At 42.0% G+C, this 18,358-nt stretch overlaps 1 protein-coding gene across 3 annotated transcripts in view; it reads left to right on the top strand.

The window, feature by feature from the left end:
* Positions 1–16,730, top strand: part of LOC104693596 (BMP/retinoic acid-inducible neural-specific protein 3) — a 208,442-nt gene extending 191,712 nt beyond the window's left edge. For all 3 annotated transcript variants that reach the window (XM_039556233.1, XM_039556231.1, XM_010406338.4), the window contains one exon: positions 15,264–16,730. In XM_039556233.1, coding sequence (XP_039412167.1) covers positions 15,264–16,380 — 1,117 coding nt within the window. In that variant the 3' untranslated portion in view covers positions 16,381–16,730. The remainder of the gene's footprint in view (positions 1–15,263) is intronic.
* The last annotated feature ends 1,628 nt before the right edge of the window (positions 16,731–18,358 follow it).

Genomic DNA, 18,358 nt, shown 5'->3' with positions numbered 1-18,358 from the left:
ACCCCCCCTCCAACCAGAAATTGAAATTAGTCAAGAAGAAAATAAAAGAAAATGCTTTCCAACATTAAAAAGATGGTCATTTTCCTGCAGAATGGTGTGAGAGTTGAGAAAGGTTATTTTTCTTTTGGCTGCCACAATGCTAAAGCCAGGTTTCTGCAGCGGGCTTTTGCACTTTAGATCATCTCTTCTTCACTTTGTGTCCATTTTGTCTGAAGTCCAGTGGTTCTGTCCCTAAACTGAAGTGCCCTGACTCCAAGTCATGATTCATGCTTTAGGAAAGGCCACAGGAATTATCTCCCTGAGGTCTGCTGGCAGAATTCAGCCCATCTTACAGCTGCCTGCCTTCTGCTCCTGTCCGTGAGGACTGGACTTGGCTTCAGGATTACCTGAAGGATAAACACCGAGATTTGGGGGTGGGGGATTATGCCTTGGCACTACAGAGGTTGTTTTGCACTCCATCTAATGGATTTATGTTTATGTGTTTTGCACGTCAAACAGCATTACCTGAATACAAGCTGCCTAAAAACATGCTCAGGTTTTTCATGGTGCAAACCATAAAAGATGAAAATATAAACTAGATTAAAGAGGTCAGAATTTAAAAGGTCTGTGAAACAGCCTCAACAACCATGATCAGCTCAGCAGAATATTTTAAGTAGAAGAATCAATCAAATTGCAGATCAGTAGGAAAGCAATGACCCCCTTGGCAAGACAATGAGGCTTTCTCCCACAGAAACCCTATCTTCCTCTTTATAATGGTTATTTTTACCCTAATATCGTCCTCAACTAGAAGATGGGAGATTGTTGAGATCCTCAAGCTCTGGGATTTAGTAGGATGCATTAAAGATTATGCCATGACAATTCAAATTTTCTCCCCCATTACAATCATTTAATGCTGGGAAACAAAATGGCCTTTGAATACCCAACAAACCTTTATTTCTGGAGCTGAGGGTAGAGATATTTCATTCAAGGGTTCAAGTACCCATTTGTGGACAGGGAGTCTATGCAGCAATTCAGTCCTGTGTGACAAAATAATAATTGCATATGTTTCCATAGAAACTAAAGACAGCCAGTGGAAACTGCTGTGGAGTATTAAAAGAATTCAGCCAAGTTTTATTTGAGTAAATAAGGACCACTTGCAATATACTGCTGGCTACAAGGACAGGTGGTAGTCTTAAAATTACTTTTAAAATTACATCAGTGAGCAGGAGCTTCTGTGGTTTCTCACAGAGCTACAGGCTGGCATTAAAAATATTAGGACCATGTAAGTGATTGATCATGAACGCTCTCAAGTTAAAGGGGTCCTTTTTGCCACTGCCTTAATTTTTTTTGGAGCAAGCCCATAGCAAGGTGAATTAGATAGATTAAGGGAGTAACAGGCATTCAGATAATAGTAATGCTTGACAGAACTACATTGCAATAAGCAGCACTGATTGTAAAACTCCTGCCAGATGTAAAGCCAATGCTAATTTGCTGTCCTTTTACCACAGACAGTTTGGGGTTTGGAGAATGAGTATTTGGCTCTAAAGAGTAAACTTCAAAATCCAAGAAGGGAGAAACATTTGGTCAATTTTTCTCTAACCTTCTGGGGATGTCAGTCCTGGCTGTAAACAGCCCTGTGAAAAGCACTGGATTGTGTGTGGTTCTGGGCTCCTCAGCCCCTTTGCTGTGGGAGATGGATGGTGTGGCCAAGGCAGGGTAATCACTCATCGAGGTGAGAGTGTTTGTGCTGCAGCCCTGTTTACCTTCCCATGACAGACCCTCTTACCTTTGCTGTCCATCAGAAGCACCACGAATTGCAGCAGCTTGGGAAGAGGGAAAAGTCATCAATGATTGGATGAAAGGCACGTTTAAAGAGATCCCACCAAAATCTGCCTGCCCCTGCAAACTCCCCTTTAGTATAAATGCTAAGCGGCCTTGTCCACTGGGATCCATGTAAAAGATACTTCCAAACCCCACGTGTTGGACAAATCATGGATGATATGTTTGCCTGAGGACATCAGTGCTATTTTTGTGGCTATTCAGTGGTATTCGCTGGGCACAGCAGGCAATCTTCTGCATGACAGAGGGACTGTTAAAGATCCAGACTTGTATTTCAGCTCGTGGCTCTGCAGTTATCCCCCTCCAGCCCTCACCGTCCCTCACCGCAGCTCTAAAACCCCTGTGAGCACACCCTACAGCCCGTTTCTATTTATTTTGTCTGGTTTGCACTCAGATTGGGATCTCCTCGAGGCAAAGACTCTTGAGGCAGATTGGCTTTTTCGATGTGGATCGTGTCTTCAGGCTTTTGTCACTTCTACTATAAATACAATAGAAGGTGCAGTATCATTTGTAGAGTGTTGAGAAGAATGGATGGCACCCTTTTGGGGCCATTTTGGTAGTGCTCTTACCCCAGTAATGAAACATTTAGAAACTATCACTATGACATCCTTCGTGTTTCATGACCTCTTTCACAATCTTCAAGTTTAACCAACCTTCATGAGCTTCAAGAGCTTAAATTGCAAAGATATTGAACTACAGGTGGTGTAGAATCTGTGCAAGGTGGTAAAGAAAATGAGCTCTTTGCCATTTCTCTGTCCTCAGCAAAAAATTCAATTTTATCTCTTTGTCATTCATTTCCATTAATTAGTATCATCATCATTCCCCTAATGCCATCATGACCCTTGTTGCCTTGGTTCATTTACAACCCCTGAGCGTGTGTTTGGGAGGACTTTTTTTTTTTTCCCAGGGAATTTTGATAGCTTTGGTTTTTTTTTTTTTAATGTTCCCCAGGTGGAAGTATCTGGTCTTTCTGGAAGGGACAGATAAACCTTTCAAAGAGTGCCTAGAGTATTAAGGAGGAATGTGTGTTGTGTGTATATGTGTATATATATATATGTGTGTGTGTGTTTACATACATATATATATTTATATAAACTAATCTAGAGACCTTGTTAATGATAGAATTGCCTCCAGAGCCTTCAGTGCCCCACTGTGGTTATAATCCAAGATTCTTGGAATGACTCTGTGGAGAATGCTAAATATCTCTTAAAGCACGTGCCATTGCAGGCTCTGAAATGTTACATGCCACTTGTCAGAAGAACAGATTCTCTGACAGATCTTTTTCTCTTCTCCTGCAAGGAAATCTTGTCTGCTCCAATCCACTTTTGGTTATGGATGTGAACACTTAGGAATTCTTTGGGAAAGACAAGGTCCTTAAATTAATTCCTTCTGTAGCAGCCTGTTAGTTTTACTAAGGAGGAATTTGAAGGGGACTGGCGTGTTGGGTATTTTGTTAGCTTTTTGTTGTTGTTTTGGATGGGCTTGTGTGTGTCTTTTTAATTATGTTCCCTTCAATAAAAATTGCAAGGTATTAAGGAAGCTGTTCTGCATGGGGAGATTTTCTTTCCTCCCTTGACTGTTACGGCATATAAAGGCATACAGTGCCAACAGGGGATGAACTCATCAGAATGAGATTACCTACGTAGATAAATAGCATTTCAGGAGTAACATGGTCTTTTTCTCTTCAATAAGAGTTGTCACTGCTTCAGGGTGTGGTTCAGAGTTCCTGTAGTTGTGCAGATCACAATTCCATATCTTCCAAGGTGGGACTTTGGCCCCTCCCTCTGTTATCTCTACTAATTTTTCTGTGATGTAGATTAACATGTAGAAAGCTGCTCTTTTTTTCACCCTTTCTATCACCTTCTACGTTGCATTTCAGGCTGTGGGTTTGATTGCTTAAGGAAGACAGAAATGTCCTAGGAGATGCAATCACTTGATATTTGTTATAAGCATTACTGCAAGTCTGTCTCCTAATTTATATTATAGACATGCAATGTTTGGCCATTTATTTTAATGCTTTCCCCGTTTATAACTGTGACACAAGTGACATCTTATTGCAAGTATTATACATTATTAAGGGAAGTGAAATACATGTTGTTTTTAGAACAGCAGGATCCAACTTTTCTAGACAGCCTCTAATTTTCCTTCAGGAATTTAAGGGTGTCCTTGCAATTTATTCAAACATACCATGGCAGAAAACCTAACCTCTCTTCTGTTTTGTGCCTATATTAAAATTTTAAGGGTTTGCTCAAAATTATAGCTATTTTCAGTTATTATAAAATTAGAGAAAACAGCACACTGATCTCAGAATCTTATTTTGGTTTATTTTGTTTAATAACAAGATAAGTGAGGTATGAATACAGAACTTGAGTTTTGTATTCTTTAATTAAAACCATTACTCTTGTCTGGGAGATCCTTGCTTTGCTGTAATGCTTCTGGTTCTACACAATGGAAGAAAATGACAGATTGTTGCTGTTTATATTACAGTAGCTTTTAGGGATAACTACATTTATAATCCAAATAGGAAACAGCAGGGAAAAAATAAGGATCATTATCAAAGGAAAGAGCAAACAACTGGCCCATAGTCATCATCACACAGAAATAAGCCAGGAATAAATGCAGATTGTCCCTAGCTCCACATTTATAGCTGCCACAAAGTTTGCAGAAACAGATTTTCATTTTTTGTTTGTTTGTTTGTTTATTTTATTGCAGTAATTTGTATCTGGGAAAAAGGATGCCTAAAATAGAACTAAAGGTCCTGCCTCAAAATCAATAGGACAATGGGAAGATGTAATGGTCTTGTATCAGCTTCACAGATGTAATCGTGGACTTGCCTCTCTGCTACTGGCTGCTAATGAGGCTCTTATTTTACCTGGAATAATGAGGTTTAATTCTTTTAATTCTTCTTCTGGTGCTAAACCTCTTTTCACATCCAGATTCGCCTCTCACCGTGGTTAAAACTTTGGATGCTTTTGTCAGCAGCGGGGTTTTTGTGGGTTTATTATGGTTTAGTAACCCTACCAGTTACCCCTTTGCTTGATTTTTAGTTATCCTGCAAAATATTGGAAGGCTTTAGCTCAGAAACGATCTCCAGTCTCTGAACTTTCTGGTTTACTCCTGTTTTCAAGAAAATTCTTCAAGAACATGGATGCTGCTTCCTCCTACCTGAAGCGCAGCCTTAAAACACACAGGGTTCTGTACTCATCTTCAATAGATTTTGTGATCTGCTATATTATATACAAAGACCTTTCAGTCAAGGCTACTTTTTGATTAATTCTAGAATTTCTACTGCCAGCTAGAGCTGCTGGTACATCTTGTTATTGTTGCCAATAGAGTTCACACAAACAATTTAGAATATCATTGTGCGTTTGGCTTCAAGATCTTGAAAAGGGAGTCCAGTTGGTCTTAGCTGCTACTGGATTCCTTCCTCCTAGAGATTAAATATTGGAACTAGGCTTATGCCAGCTATATGTATATTAAAATTCAAAGAACCCCCTGAATTAGCTACATTTACAATTCCATCTTAAATTATTCGGTGAAAGGAATTTTCATTTCAAAATCCTATTTAAGTTTTCTCCTTTTTCTAAGTCAGGGTGTTCCTTCACTTCTTTCTTTGTTACCCCTGCCTTATGGGCTGCTGATCACAGAGCAAAGAGCTGCCAGTGGTCCTTGCTCTGCGTTAATGTGAGCATCTTTTAGAGCTAATAAATCCACCTGGGAGGGAAAGGCTGGCAAAGTGCAGGGGAGTACACTGGGCAACATCAATGCAGACTGAGACATGAATGGACTTCTATGAAATATGCAGAGAGACTTTTAAAGAAGGCCTGTAGTGAGGGGACAAAGGGCAGTGGTTCCAAAATGAGAGAAGGTAGATTTAGACTGGACATAAGGAAAAATTCCTTTTAGGGTGAGGGTGGGGAGGCCCTGGCACAGGGTGTCCAGAGAAGCTGTGGCTGCCCCTGGATCCCTGGAAGTGTCCAAGACCAGGCTGGATGGCGCTTGGAGCAGCCTGGGCTAGTGGCAGGTGTCCCTGCCCATGGGGGAGGATTGGATTGGATGATCTTAAAGGTCCTTTCCAACCTAAACTGTTGCAGGATTGTCTACAGAAGTGTACACAGCATTATCATACCCAAGACAGGGCAGTGTTTGCTTTCAGTTTGTCCAATATTGTGATGTTTCCACAGTTTTCCTTCACACAAAAGAAGATGATTACATTGCAGTAAACGTGGCTGTTACTTTTCTAACGCCTTAAATGCCTTAAAGCCTTAAAGGGGTTTATTAACCTGACTGTCACAGAGGCATCTAGTTAAGCCTTATAATAACTTCATAATTTTTTTTTATATTTATGCTTCAAGATACGTCTGGAAAATGCCACCTAAAATTGCAAAACATTTGTGGCTGATCTGTGAGCCAAGGTCAGTTTTTCCCAGGTCTAACACTAGGAACACAAGCACACTCACACATTGATGCACGACAGCTGAGAGGCTCCAAGAAGCACACACTGCTTGGCTTGTTTGGTGGGCTTTGGTTGGAGTATTTTGGTGGGGTTTTGTGCATGTGTGCAGCAAGTTTCTTCCTCCTTTACATGGAAACTCTTATTTTGCCTAACAGCTCTGATTCCTTTCATTCTACAATTGACTGCATTAATTAATTTTCTGTGTGTTTCCTTTGTCCCTGCTGCCCTTTGGATCATTATTTAGTAAAAGCTTCCAAAGCTTGTCTCTGATTTGACTCCTTTTATGTAAATATTTGGTGCTGCAAAGCAGTTTGATTCCCAATTAAATATATCACATTGGTCATTATGATTAGAGCTGTGTCAAAAAAAAAATTATGGGTATATTTTCTTAATATATATTATTCTTTTATATATATATTATTCTTTTGGGGGTGTGTGTGGCAGAAATGTTTCAGGTTAGAAAAATTTTACTGTGGGAATTATAAGGGTGTAGCATCAATGTAGTTAAAGCTACCAAAGCTTTGTAAATCAATTCATAACAGACCAACTAGAAATACCCTCTGAAATATTGCATGTTTTAGTGCCAAAATATTGTTTAGCTTGAAATATCATGAAACCCATGGCAGTTTTTTCTATGAGATACAACAGGTTTCTACCACTTAATGTAGGGGGTTAATTCCTCTGCTTCTCATAATATAAAGACTATCTGGAATTTAAAAGGAAGAACATGTATTATGGATTTTAAAATATATGGCACCAGCCCTGAGGGGCCCAGGCAACAGCTGCAGAATGGTGGCACGAGGGCTAGAGGTTCTGGAAAGACTCTCCTTAAATGTGATTAACAGGGAAAACAAGATATTTTACCTCCATAATTCAAAGCAGATTCAGTTTAGATTGTGAATAACCCCAGCAACATAATCCAGAATCATGCTCCAGGTTCATCCAGTCACCACAGAGCGACCTCACACTGAGACAAGTTTCTTTAGTTACTGCATCCACTTCAGTGCTGGAAGCAATTTTAGCATGTAGAAATAACATTTCCATTAAACTTCCTTAGCTAATTAATATCTTTTCTGTGTATGCTAACAGGCATCCCTTAGGTAGGGCTTTCTCTTTCCTTTATACACATTTAGAAAAGCGCTGTAGTCCTTCCCTACTTTACCCTACTCTTTGTGTTCACTGTGGTCCACATAACCCAGACCTTTTGATCAGCCTTAAAGCACCTGGCTCAGGTAGAGCAGGTACCTGAAATTGTGAAATTGTGAGATGTGAACTCAGAACAGCTGCATTGCTCCTCTTTGCCATCTTTTGGAGTGGGATTTGCAGCGTCACCAAGAGCCTCACTGCCATACCTGAATTGTGAGCACAGTAAAATTATTTCAGATGGGTTTATTTGAGTGGTGGGTAATTTTGTGAGGCTGAATAAACTAAAAGCATTCAATCTTCTAATGACAGAGGGACCAAGGGCACCCTCAGCAGGATTGCAGGTGACACCAAGCTGAGGGTGCAGTGACACCCCTGAAGGACAGGATGACATCCAGAGGCACCTGGACACGCTCCAGGAGTGGCCCATGGGAATCTCAGGAGGTTTAACAAGGGCTGCACCTGGTCAGGGCAACCCCTGGGATCAATCCAGGCTGGGGATGAGCAGCTGGAGCAGCCCTGGCAGAAGGATTTGGGGCTGCTGTGGGTGAGAGCTGGACCTGCCCCAGCCCAGAACCCCCCATGGCCTGGGCTGAGCCCCCAGCGTGGGCAGCAGGGAAGGGATGGGGATTCTGCCCCTCTGCCCCTGTGCTCAGGTGAGAGCCCACCTGCAGAGCTGCCCCAGCCCTGGGGCCCAGCACAGGGAGGACCTGGAGCTGCTGGAGAGGCCAGAGGAGGCACCAGGATGAGCAGAGGGATGGAGCAGCTCTGCTGGGAGGAAAGGCTGGGAGAGCTGGGATTGTTCAGCCTGGACAAGGGAAGCTTTGGGGTGACCTCACTGTGGCCTTGCTGTGCCTGAAAGAGCTGATAGGAAAGATGGAGAGAGACAATTTCCAAGGGATGGAGGGACAGGATAAGGGGCAATGGCTTCCCACTGCCAGAGGGCAGGGATAGATGGGATATTGGGAAGGAATTGTTGCCTGTGAGGGTGGGGTTGCCCAGAGAAGCTGTGGCTTCCCCATGATCCCTGGAAGTGTTCCAGGCCAGGCTGGACTGGGCTTGGAGCAACCTGGGCTAGTGGAAGGTGTCCCTGCCCATGGCAGGGGGTGGCACTGGGTGGGGTTTAGGGTCCCTTCCAGCCCAAACCGTCCTGTGGTTCTATGATTCTCTGATCACTCACTGCTCTTCTGGCTATGTGCAGTTGGTAGTTTTACCCTGATTCCTAGAAGCAAACCTCATTCACATAAACACCATTATCAAATTAAGTGGCAATTACTGCTGTTGTTTTGAATCACATCACAGAAGGAAGGTACTTGGGGTCTGATTTGTCCTTCCCAAGATGTAAATCCACCCGATGGAGAGTAGGACATTGCAGAGATGTCTGTAAGTGCATTTGGTGTTGATGTTGGTGTCTCACAGATTTATACTGGACTTGGCCTCCAAAGGAAGGGAAAATAGGTAATGGGTATTTTACTGCCTCTCCTCTTCTTGTTAAATTGTCTTCATTTTTTTACTTAGCATCTGCCTCACTGAGTACTCATCATCTGCTACTGAGCCATCTGATGTACAACAGATGTTAAGCACTTAGTGAGGCAGAGAAGGAGGTAAAAGTGTCATATCATGATTAAATACTGGCTCCAGCTATTCTATAGGGTGACCACAGTGCTTTGTTCTTACATTTAATGTTACAGTGTGCTGAACAGGAGTAGGCACATGGTCTTGATTAAGCTTGCAACTGCTCCAGTAAAAATAATTCTGTTTTTAAGTAAAGTTTTTTTCATAGCAAGAAAAAGAATTGCGAAATATTTAAAATGCACTTTAGAATTATGATTTGTGTTTCTCATTGAGATTCTCGTCAGAAGCTTGGCTGATGTTAATTGCTGCATTAACTTCCCTGGGATTACCATATTTTTTACCGTGCTTGTGTAAAAGTGAGATTATCTGGCAGGCTTTCTTTACCCTGCAAGCATTCCAGCTGAAAGCTGGTGCAGTTTATATGGCAGCAGATTTACCAGCGGGAGTCTCTTCATCCTGCAACAGTAGCCTGAGCTAGTAGCAGAGCAGGAAACGAGGAGTTGGAGCTGGAGTTGTTATTGAACCAGAATTAGTTAACAATCTGCTTCCAGGTAAATTTTAAGAACTGAGAAAATTAGTGGAATATTGTCGTGCGCCACTAGGTGCTTTCATATTCACATATTTGATCAGACGAGTTCAATAAGGAGGGAGGAGTTGTTCTTCTGTGAGAGACGTGATCTGTGTGAGCAGGAGCTCTTTGCAGTCACTGGTGAGATTCAAACCCCAGAATAACAGAGACTGAGTTTGGGGGTCCTAACTAAAAGGCAGGAGTTTGGGCTTTGGATGGGTCACCTGGCTCAGTGTTCATAACTCAGAGCAGCAGCTCGATGATCTATTTCCTACCAAGACAACAGGTTTTCTACTAACAGGATAATCAATCAATATTCGTGTTTTCATAGAAATTCTGTTCAGTCTTAGCACTTCTTCGGTACTTTTGTGCTGGTTTTGAAAGGTTGATTTCAATGACTTGATATCAATAAACAAAAGAAGTTTTAAAAAATTCCAAACAGTTTCCAGGAAGGTGTAATTCATTATATAATTTGACAAGTATCCTATACTTACCAAGTATCATGTTTAATTAAACTAAAAATTACTTTAATTCTGCAGTAAAGTTGTGATTTCAAGTGTATGAATCACTAGAAATAGCTCTTAATTGTAAATTATCACGTAATTTTGCATGATGAGGAAGGCACGGGTATTTCAAGCATTCCGTTTTTATTTGAACCTCAGTGGAGTGACTGGGAATGTTCTTGCTGCTTTCACTAGGTTTGGAAGCTGGTTCTACATCCCAGTCTTTGGAAAACTAACTCATCAGGCCAGCATATGTAATTTTCCAAATCAAATAATAATAATTTTTTTTGTTAAAAGAATAACTGAAGAGCTCTTCCAAGCCTCGCTCAGGGCTAATTGCCTTAATTTTTTCATTGACTTCTATAAACAAGAAGGAACTGCTCGAGATAAGCAGCCTTTGTCACCAGTCCCCCGTTAACACCGTGAGAACATAAAATATGTGAAAAACTGAATAAAGGCAAAGGAGCACTGGGATATGTAGAGAGCATTTGTGGTGGGGATGAGGTACCAAGCCATCCCACAAGGACCAAACTTCAGGGAATACTTTCTGCCCTTTCCCTGTTGACATCACTACTGCCCTTGGTCTTCTTCACCATGAGATTGACCTGCTCATTCCCTGCACTAATTCCCAGATAAGGGCTGCTCTCTTGAACAACAGGATAACTGTTCTGTTTCCTGCCTCCCTTACTTCCTTCAGGCTTGGTAATTGCCCACTGTGCAGTCAGAGCAGCCAAGGCTGCCACCAGCTCTCGCGTCCTCAACCCCTTTGTCCCTACTGAGGAGCAGCAGCCCCAGCAGAGCAACTGCCCTGTTCTGCCGCGTCAATATTTATCCTGACTGCATTTCCTGGAGCTGTGTCCTGTCATGTTACCCTGCCTGACACTGGCACTGGTGCTGGAATGGTTGAAGTCCCCCTGAAGTTCAGCACCTGTGGTCATGTTGCTTTCTCCAGTTGGTTACAGAAGGCTTCATCCATTTTCTTTGCTCTTATGGTGTGTAACAGGTTCTGACAGTGTCCCTCTCACTGGCCTCTGCTCTCATCCCTGCCCTTGAGATCCTGACCAGTCCATTGCTCATTCAGCAGTGAAGTTTTAGGTCTGTAGTCTTCTTTTTGTGGGGAGTGCAGTTGTTCCCCTTCCAGATGATTGCACCAAAGAGTCTCTGTCCACCCACCACAACTCTGTGATATCAAGGAAGTCACAGTACTGGAAGTGTGCCCAAATCTGCCTGTTTCCCACCCAAATCCATGTCCAGGCACAGAGAAGGGGCCCTAGGTGTACCACTTTCTGCACAGAACGAGTCACAGGACCACGGAACGCTTTGGGTTGGAAAGGACCGAAAGATCATCTCGTTCCAAGTGGATGATGCAGTTGCAAACCACGCTGAAAAGCCTCTCTCCCTGGATGCTTTATTCCCCAGCCCCCATTAGACCTCCAGCCCCAAGCTAACCATACTTGAAGCCCTTGTCACGGGGTCAGCAAGTCTGGCACTTGAGATGTCACCCCTCATCTTCTCTGAAACCCCCTCTGTCCCCAGCTGCCACCGTCCTCAGAGTGGCTGTGGGAGCCTCAACTGCATCAGCTGCTCAGCCAGGTGTTGACCTGCAGGATGCATCTGCTTCCAATCAAACCTTTCCCGTGTCTGCAGGGTCCAGAATTTATCTGATCTTTAATTTCTAGGAGAAAAAGGATGATTTCATAATGACATGCCAGTGTGAATTTATCCAATTAAGGATGAGTGGCTTAAATAAAGTAGGTATCGCTGGCATTTTATGTACTTTCACATAATTCACTTAATTTGCTCTACTGGAAGCAATGAATTTACAAAGAGTAACAGTATTCCTTAATGAATAATTTTAAAACAAGCAGTTAAATAAGGAAGTAGATTTTATTTTTTTAAATAGACTGTATTTGTTAACTAATCAAAGAGAAGTATAAGCAGATTCTTCTTGAAACCTCTCTGGTTAAAATCAGGTAAAAGGAAATCAAAACAAGGCAATAATATTAGAATGTTATTGTTTTGAACTTCCTTGGAATAAGGAGATAACCTCCTTCCCTCTAAAGTTGTTGACCTCTTTGCAACTGCTAATCATCAAAGACATAGCTGTTTTAATAAGATAGATGCTAACTTACAAACAATATAACTAATTTATAGAAAGAAACTTACTTAATTGTGCAGCTTTTAATTTCATGCAGATTTTTAAACTGCTGCTTCTAATCCCTAACAGAATAAAAGGAGGAAGGTGGGCTGATTAAAAATGAAAAAGAACAGAAAAGAAGTGACCTTAAAGATTTTGCTCCTCACAATCATGGAAACAGTAGATTGCATCATTACTAAAGAAAAAAAAAATGTTTTAAACACTATGTGGCTGGAAAAGTGAGTAACCCAAATCAAATCAACCCTTGCCAGTAAATTAATGCTGCTGGTTTAAGTAGGCTTATTCCAACAGTAGAAAATGCTCTTCCGAGAGTGCCGAATTCCTCACCAGCTGTCCCTCTTCCAGCCACCCCTGCTGACTGGGAGAATTCCTTCCCTGTGTTCCCAGTTCCATTCTCTACTCCACTCTGAAGTAATGCCATAGTTTTCACTTTTTTCTCTGCTTAGTGCAGCCTGCATTCCAGATACTTTTCCCAGCCAACCATGCAGGAGTTCCCTCACAAAACCTCTCCTATATGAAAAAAACTGATGTGCAGAGCACTTTTTGACTTGTTTCAGTGCCAAATAATTATAAGTAGTATTGTCATATATAAATATGAAAAATTGTAATGCTGTTGACTAGATCTAAGAGGAAGAGCGGGTACATGAAACACAAAAGGGATCAACTTAAAGCTGGAAATTATTTTCTTGTGTGGTGGGTTTATCACTGCTCCCACACACCCAGCCACTCTCTCATTCACTGCATTCAGTAGGAGGGGAGAAGGAGATAAGGTAAAAGAGCTTTTGAGTCAAGATAAGAACATCTGGCTGGAACCAGCTGAAACTGTGGACCCAGCTGTGGCTTCTTCCCCCAGAGAACACCACTGTGCCTTGCTGACAAAACCATTCCAGTGACACCCAATCCACCTCAATAAAGCAACATGCAAAACTTCACTCAGAAAATCTCTTCAGCTGTTTATCCTCTACTGAGGTGAGTTCAAAACCACAGCTGGAAGCTCAGAGCTGCTCGATGTAAAAAGAGGTTTCCTGAAATGTGCTCTGGAAATGCATTCCTGATATGTAACAAAACTTTTCAAAGGCGTGGACACTTCTGTTCCCAACAGAAGCGGAAGAAGCTGCTAAAAGTCACAGTTACAAACCCAGTCGACATCAGTGGTCATGTGGTACCCCCTGGTAGTAACAACGCCAGCAGAAAACTTGGAGATTAAAATGCAAACGGTACAGCCTTGGAATCTGCCCAGTTTTCTGTCCAGTGTGCTAAATCATAAGCCTTTATGAAGGCCATTGTGAAGCAAATGGCATTAGCCAAAGGCTTAAAGTAAATATACCACACTTTTGTACCTTACCTCCAGTAGCTTTCGGGACTCAGCATCAATTCTTAAATAAGCACAGAGAAGCACAAAGGATTAGGGAGAAGCTGCAATGAGAGGCCTTTGAGAGGTTGGTTTCCCTCCTTTGGAAAGGACCTGCTCTGTTTTGGTTGCTGTGGTGCCCATGGGGTTATGGCAGCAAACAGAGCTGAGAGACCCAGGCTGGCAGGAGAGTTCAGCCCAGAATGGGCACCGGGGTCCCACACACCTGGTCTGGCTGGGACAGCCTCAGGCTGCTGTCAAAACAACCCATACAAAACACACAGGGACTTCCCATTCCACCTGGGACAGCTTCAAGGTCTTAGTTTTGGGGTGACTTTTATTTTGTGAGATTTGACCTTCTTCGCAGAACGGACATTGTAATTTTTAACCAGGAAACAGAGGAATAAACTGGCCAGAATGCTTTTGCTTGACTCTGACTTTCAAATAAGCACAAAGAAGAATAATGATAAGGAGTGCTTATGTTGTGCATGTTATTGTATTTACTTGTGCTTCTGGAACATACCTAGAGCTATAGGCATATAAGCCTCCAACCCTGAACAACCAAAATTCCTGCCCTAAAAAGGGAAAAATTAGATTTAAAATGCCACCAGAGTGTAAAATGATGTAGTTTTTTTACTGAACTTTATTTTCATGTTTCTAAAAAATCAGGCTTTGAGATGCCATGGATTTCTCCTTGAGACAAATTCAGATGTGACTTAGAAGTAAGTCAGGAGTAAATGAGGCTCTTACATTTTCTCTCCAAAACAATGTAATGAAAGGGGAAGAAGCTGTACAACTATAATAATTCATGTGGCAACAATAGATCTGACTGCAGCAGGCAAAACAAGTTCTTTAAACCTTGCGTTGCTGGGAACAATAGGAGCTGAAAAATGCAAAGAAAGAAGATCATTTTTCCATGTAGTTCTTCTGTTCCCATTGTCTTTCTTCTAGTGACTGTGCCTCATCAGCCTAAATTGTTGGTTTCAGTATGTTTTCCCAGTGTCATGTAGGGTATTAACTGTTGCTCCTAGTGAAACTGAAATGAGATGACAAGAAGAACATTAAAGTGATCATTTCATTTTGTCCCCAAAGATGAAAAGTAAACACAGCATGCTTGTGCATGTAGAGATCCTGTAGAGATTCTGTAGTGCTGGAAGTTATCTGAAGAATCTCTGTAAGTGGGGAGCAGGGAAGTATTGCTGTTCTAAGAAAGAATTTTGGCTCACTGTCTATAAATCAGTGCAGTTCAAGCCAGTGAAAAAAAAACCAGCTTCATAATAGAATAGAGGGACAGTAGAGTTGTGGACACTTAGATACACCCAAAGCACTTCTTTGGTCAAATAGAACACACAAAAATAATCTCAGCTGCATAGGATTTCAAGATGTTAATCTGAAGACGATTACAGAAAATGGCTCTTTGTCAGGCTTCCTTGACAGAGACCCAGAGAAAGCAAACACATAAACCAAATGTTCCTGTCATGCCCGTGGGTTTATAAGGAAACTTTTCTTTGGTGATTTTGCATTGTTAAGGGGCCAATTTATACCTGTATCTATCTGACAGCAGATGCTATCATACCTTAATCTGACACTAAAACCAGCCTTATTTTTCTCTTTCTGATGAAACATAACAAAGTATGTGTTTGTTGTGTGCAGGTCTCTCTTTGTTAAAATAAGTTATTTTCACGTTGCAGGTCTTCCAACTATTGGCTCAACCGCATCCAGTCGTTTCTCTACTGCAACGAGAACGGGCTCCTGGGAAGCTTTTCTGAAGAGACTCACACGTGCACCTGCCCCAATGACCAGGTGGCCTGCCAGGGGTTCCTGCCCTGCACGGTCGGGGACGGCCCCGCGTGCCTGAGCTGTGCCCCCGACAACCGCACGCGCTGCGGGAGCTGCAACGCCGGCTACATGCTGAGCCAGGGGCTCTGCAAGCCCGAGGTGGCCGACTCCACCGAGCACTACATCGGCTTCGAGACGGACCTGCAGGACCTGGAAATGAAGTACTTGTTGCAGAAGACGGACCGGAGGATCGAGGTCCACGCCATTTTCATCAGCAACGACATGCGCCTCAACAGCTGGTTCGACCCCTCGTGGCGCAAGCGGATGCTCCTGACTCTTAAGAGCAACAAGTACAAGTCCAGCCTGGTCCATATGATACTGGGCCTCTCTCTTCAAATTTGCCTGACTAAGAACAGCACCTTAGAGCCCGTCCTTGCTGTTTATATCAACCCTTTTGGGGGCAGCCACTCTGAGAGCTGGTTTATGCCTGTGAATGAAAATAATTTCCCAGACTGGGAGCGGACTAAACTGGACTTACCCCTTCAGTGTTATAACTGGACGCTGACTCTGGGCAACAAGTGGAAGACATTTTTTGAAACCGTGCACATCTATTTGAGGAGTCGAATAAAGTCAAATGGTCCAAATGGCAACGAGAGCATCTACTATGAACCCCTGGAATTTATTGATCCCTCAAGAAATCTGGGCTACATGAAAATCAACAACATCCAAGTGTTTGGCTACAGCATGCATTTCGACCCAGAAGCGATTCGAGACTTGATTTTGCAGCTGGACTACCCCTACACTCAGGGCTCACAGGACTCAGCACTTTTGCAGCTGTTAGAGATTCGGGATCGTGTAAATAAACTCTCTCCACCCGGCCAACGTCGTCTGGACCTCTTCTCTTGCTTGCTCCGTCATAGACTCAAGCTGTCTACCAGTGAAGTGGTGAGGATCCAATCTGCTTTGCAGGCCTTTAATGCCAAATTGCCAAACACAGTGGATTATGACACAACCAAATTATGTAGTTAACCATAAATGTGAAGCACAACACAAAACCTTGAAGGAGTTTTTACAGTGCTTTTGTGGAACAGTTTATGTTTGGAAGAGTAAATTTAAATTGTCTTTTCAATATCTGTCTTATATCAGTCAATACTGTTGGATGGCAATTTACACACATGAACTTGCTGAAAATGAATATATTATACCTGCAGTTTTGGTTTATGAATGAAATAAATACTGACACCAGTCTAGAAGACATTCTACTTTTTACAATAAATTTCATTTGTAATTTTATATGTTCCGTGGCAATGCTTTTGTGCATTACATCCTCTAGAGGGAACATAGAAGGAGACCAATAAAATTTTGTAGCTGAACAGTTATTACAAAGAAACGCTGTGGGATTCTCTTTTCTTACACAAAAGTAGTAACTTTGATACACTTTTGTGTGTGTTGAACTCAGGAGGGGTAGGTAAAGAGAAGAGATTGACTCCAGATTTTGGGAGAAACTGTCAAAAAGTCAAAGCCATAGGATTTTTTATTTTTAGGATGTGGATCTAAGTGTTCATGCTGGCCTGAAGTGACAACTGTAGCGATGCTTTACATGCTCCACCTGAGGCTTGTCCTTCCCAAGGTGCTTGATGTGACACCCAGGCATCAGAGTGATCCCATGGAGTGTTTTAGGATGGGCAGGAGGTTGGAACTGTGGGATGCACAGCGGTGGAAGGCTGCATTAGCTCTACAGGAGACAGGTGAGAGGCTGTCTTTGCAAATGATATTACCCCTGTCACAAAAGCAACAATCTTTTCCAGCCAAAATGCTTTTCAGAAGTCTCCCCCTGATCCTTTGCTTTGCATATTTACCAAGAGAATCGAGCATGAGCACACATTGCCTCCTCCCAAATACATGCACTATAATATTCAGAATTCTCTGTTCTGAACTGCTCACCTAAGTGCAACCATGCTGCTTAGATTCAAATTAATGTTAAAAATTTCCCTGCCAATGCTGCTGTTTAGTAGGTGGGTACTTTTTCCCATTATTTTCAGTGCAAGGTTTTTCAGTTTTTAAAACATATCCCCTTTTACAGATACAGGACAGCCATTGAAATCCAGTTTATAAAGCTGACAGTGCAAATTATTAATGAAACAAGATCAGTTACCGAAACTAATTAAATGTGAATGGCTGTGGATCAGAATTAGGTTCTTTGCTACTTGACACATCCCAGCAGAAAAAAAGCACATCTGAGACAGCAGGAGCTTTTGCTGCCTCTTGCAAGAGAGCAGAACAAATGGCTGGACTGCCAGAAGTCCTTGTTAGTAAATACAGGGTAAAATGAAGGAAATTGATACAAAGTGGTTCGGTAGCACCTCCTTACATCCAGTCTGAATCTGGATCACAGATTTAAAAGTCAGTTTATGTTTTTTAAATGGGTAAGAATTACATAAAAACCCATCATTTTATGGGCAAGCACAGAAAGCAAAAAACCCCATTTCATTCGTGCACAATTTTAGTTCAGCCAGACTTCAATTCACTTCAGTGAAATTCACTTCATTCATTTCGATTTGTTATATTACAATGCCTTTTGAGTTTAGCCTAATCTGAGCTTAAGGTGCACTCCTCACTTCCAGCAAGACCCCAGCAGCACAGGGGAGGCCACGCCTTATCAGTGAATGTAGACAAGGTGAAATGCAAGGGCAGAAACTCTTTAGAAAGCTAGGGGAAGTATTTTCCTTAGTGATTCCTGTCTCTCCTGACTTCAATAAATATTTATCTGCTTTACTATTTCACTGCCACCCATTTGGATAATTCCTCAGACCTTCTGTATACTAAGAAGTCACTCAGAACTAAAATTAGCGTTTTTTTTTTTTTTTTTCTGGAGGAATTAACCTCTAGATGAATACCTGTTTGTTTTCCTCTGACAGCTTTCTTCTGCTGATAAATAATGTATCTCAGCCCCTCTTCTACATGTCCAGATTTTGGCTTGCTCTTGCATTAATAAGATCTTCCCAGT

The sequence above is a fragment of the Corvus cornix genome, chromosome 8 (genome assembly GCF_000738735.6).
Source record: "Corvus cornix cornix isolate S_Up_H32 chromosome 8, ASM73873v5, whole genome shotgun sequence".
NCBI classification, from domain to species: domain Eukaryota; kingdom Metazoa; phylum Chordata; class Aves; order Passeriformes; family Corvidae; genus Corvus; species Corvus cornix.
The sequence above is the reverse complement of the archived record's forward strand: the minus strand, read 5'-3'. Positions and strand labels throughout refer to the sequence as shown.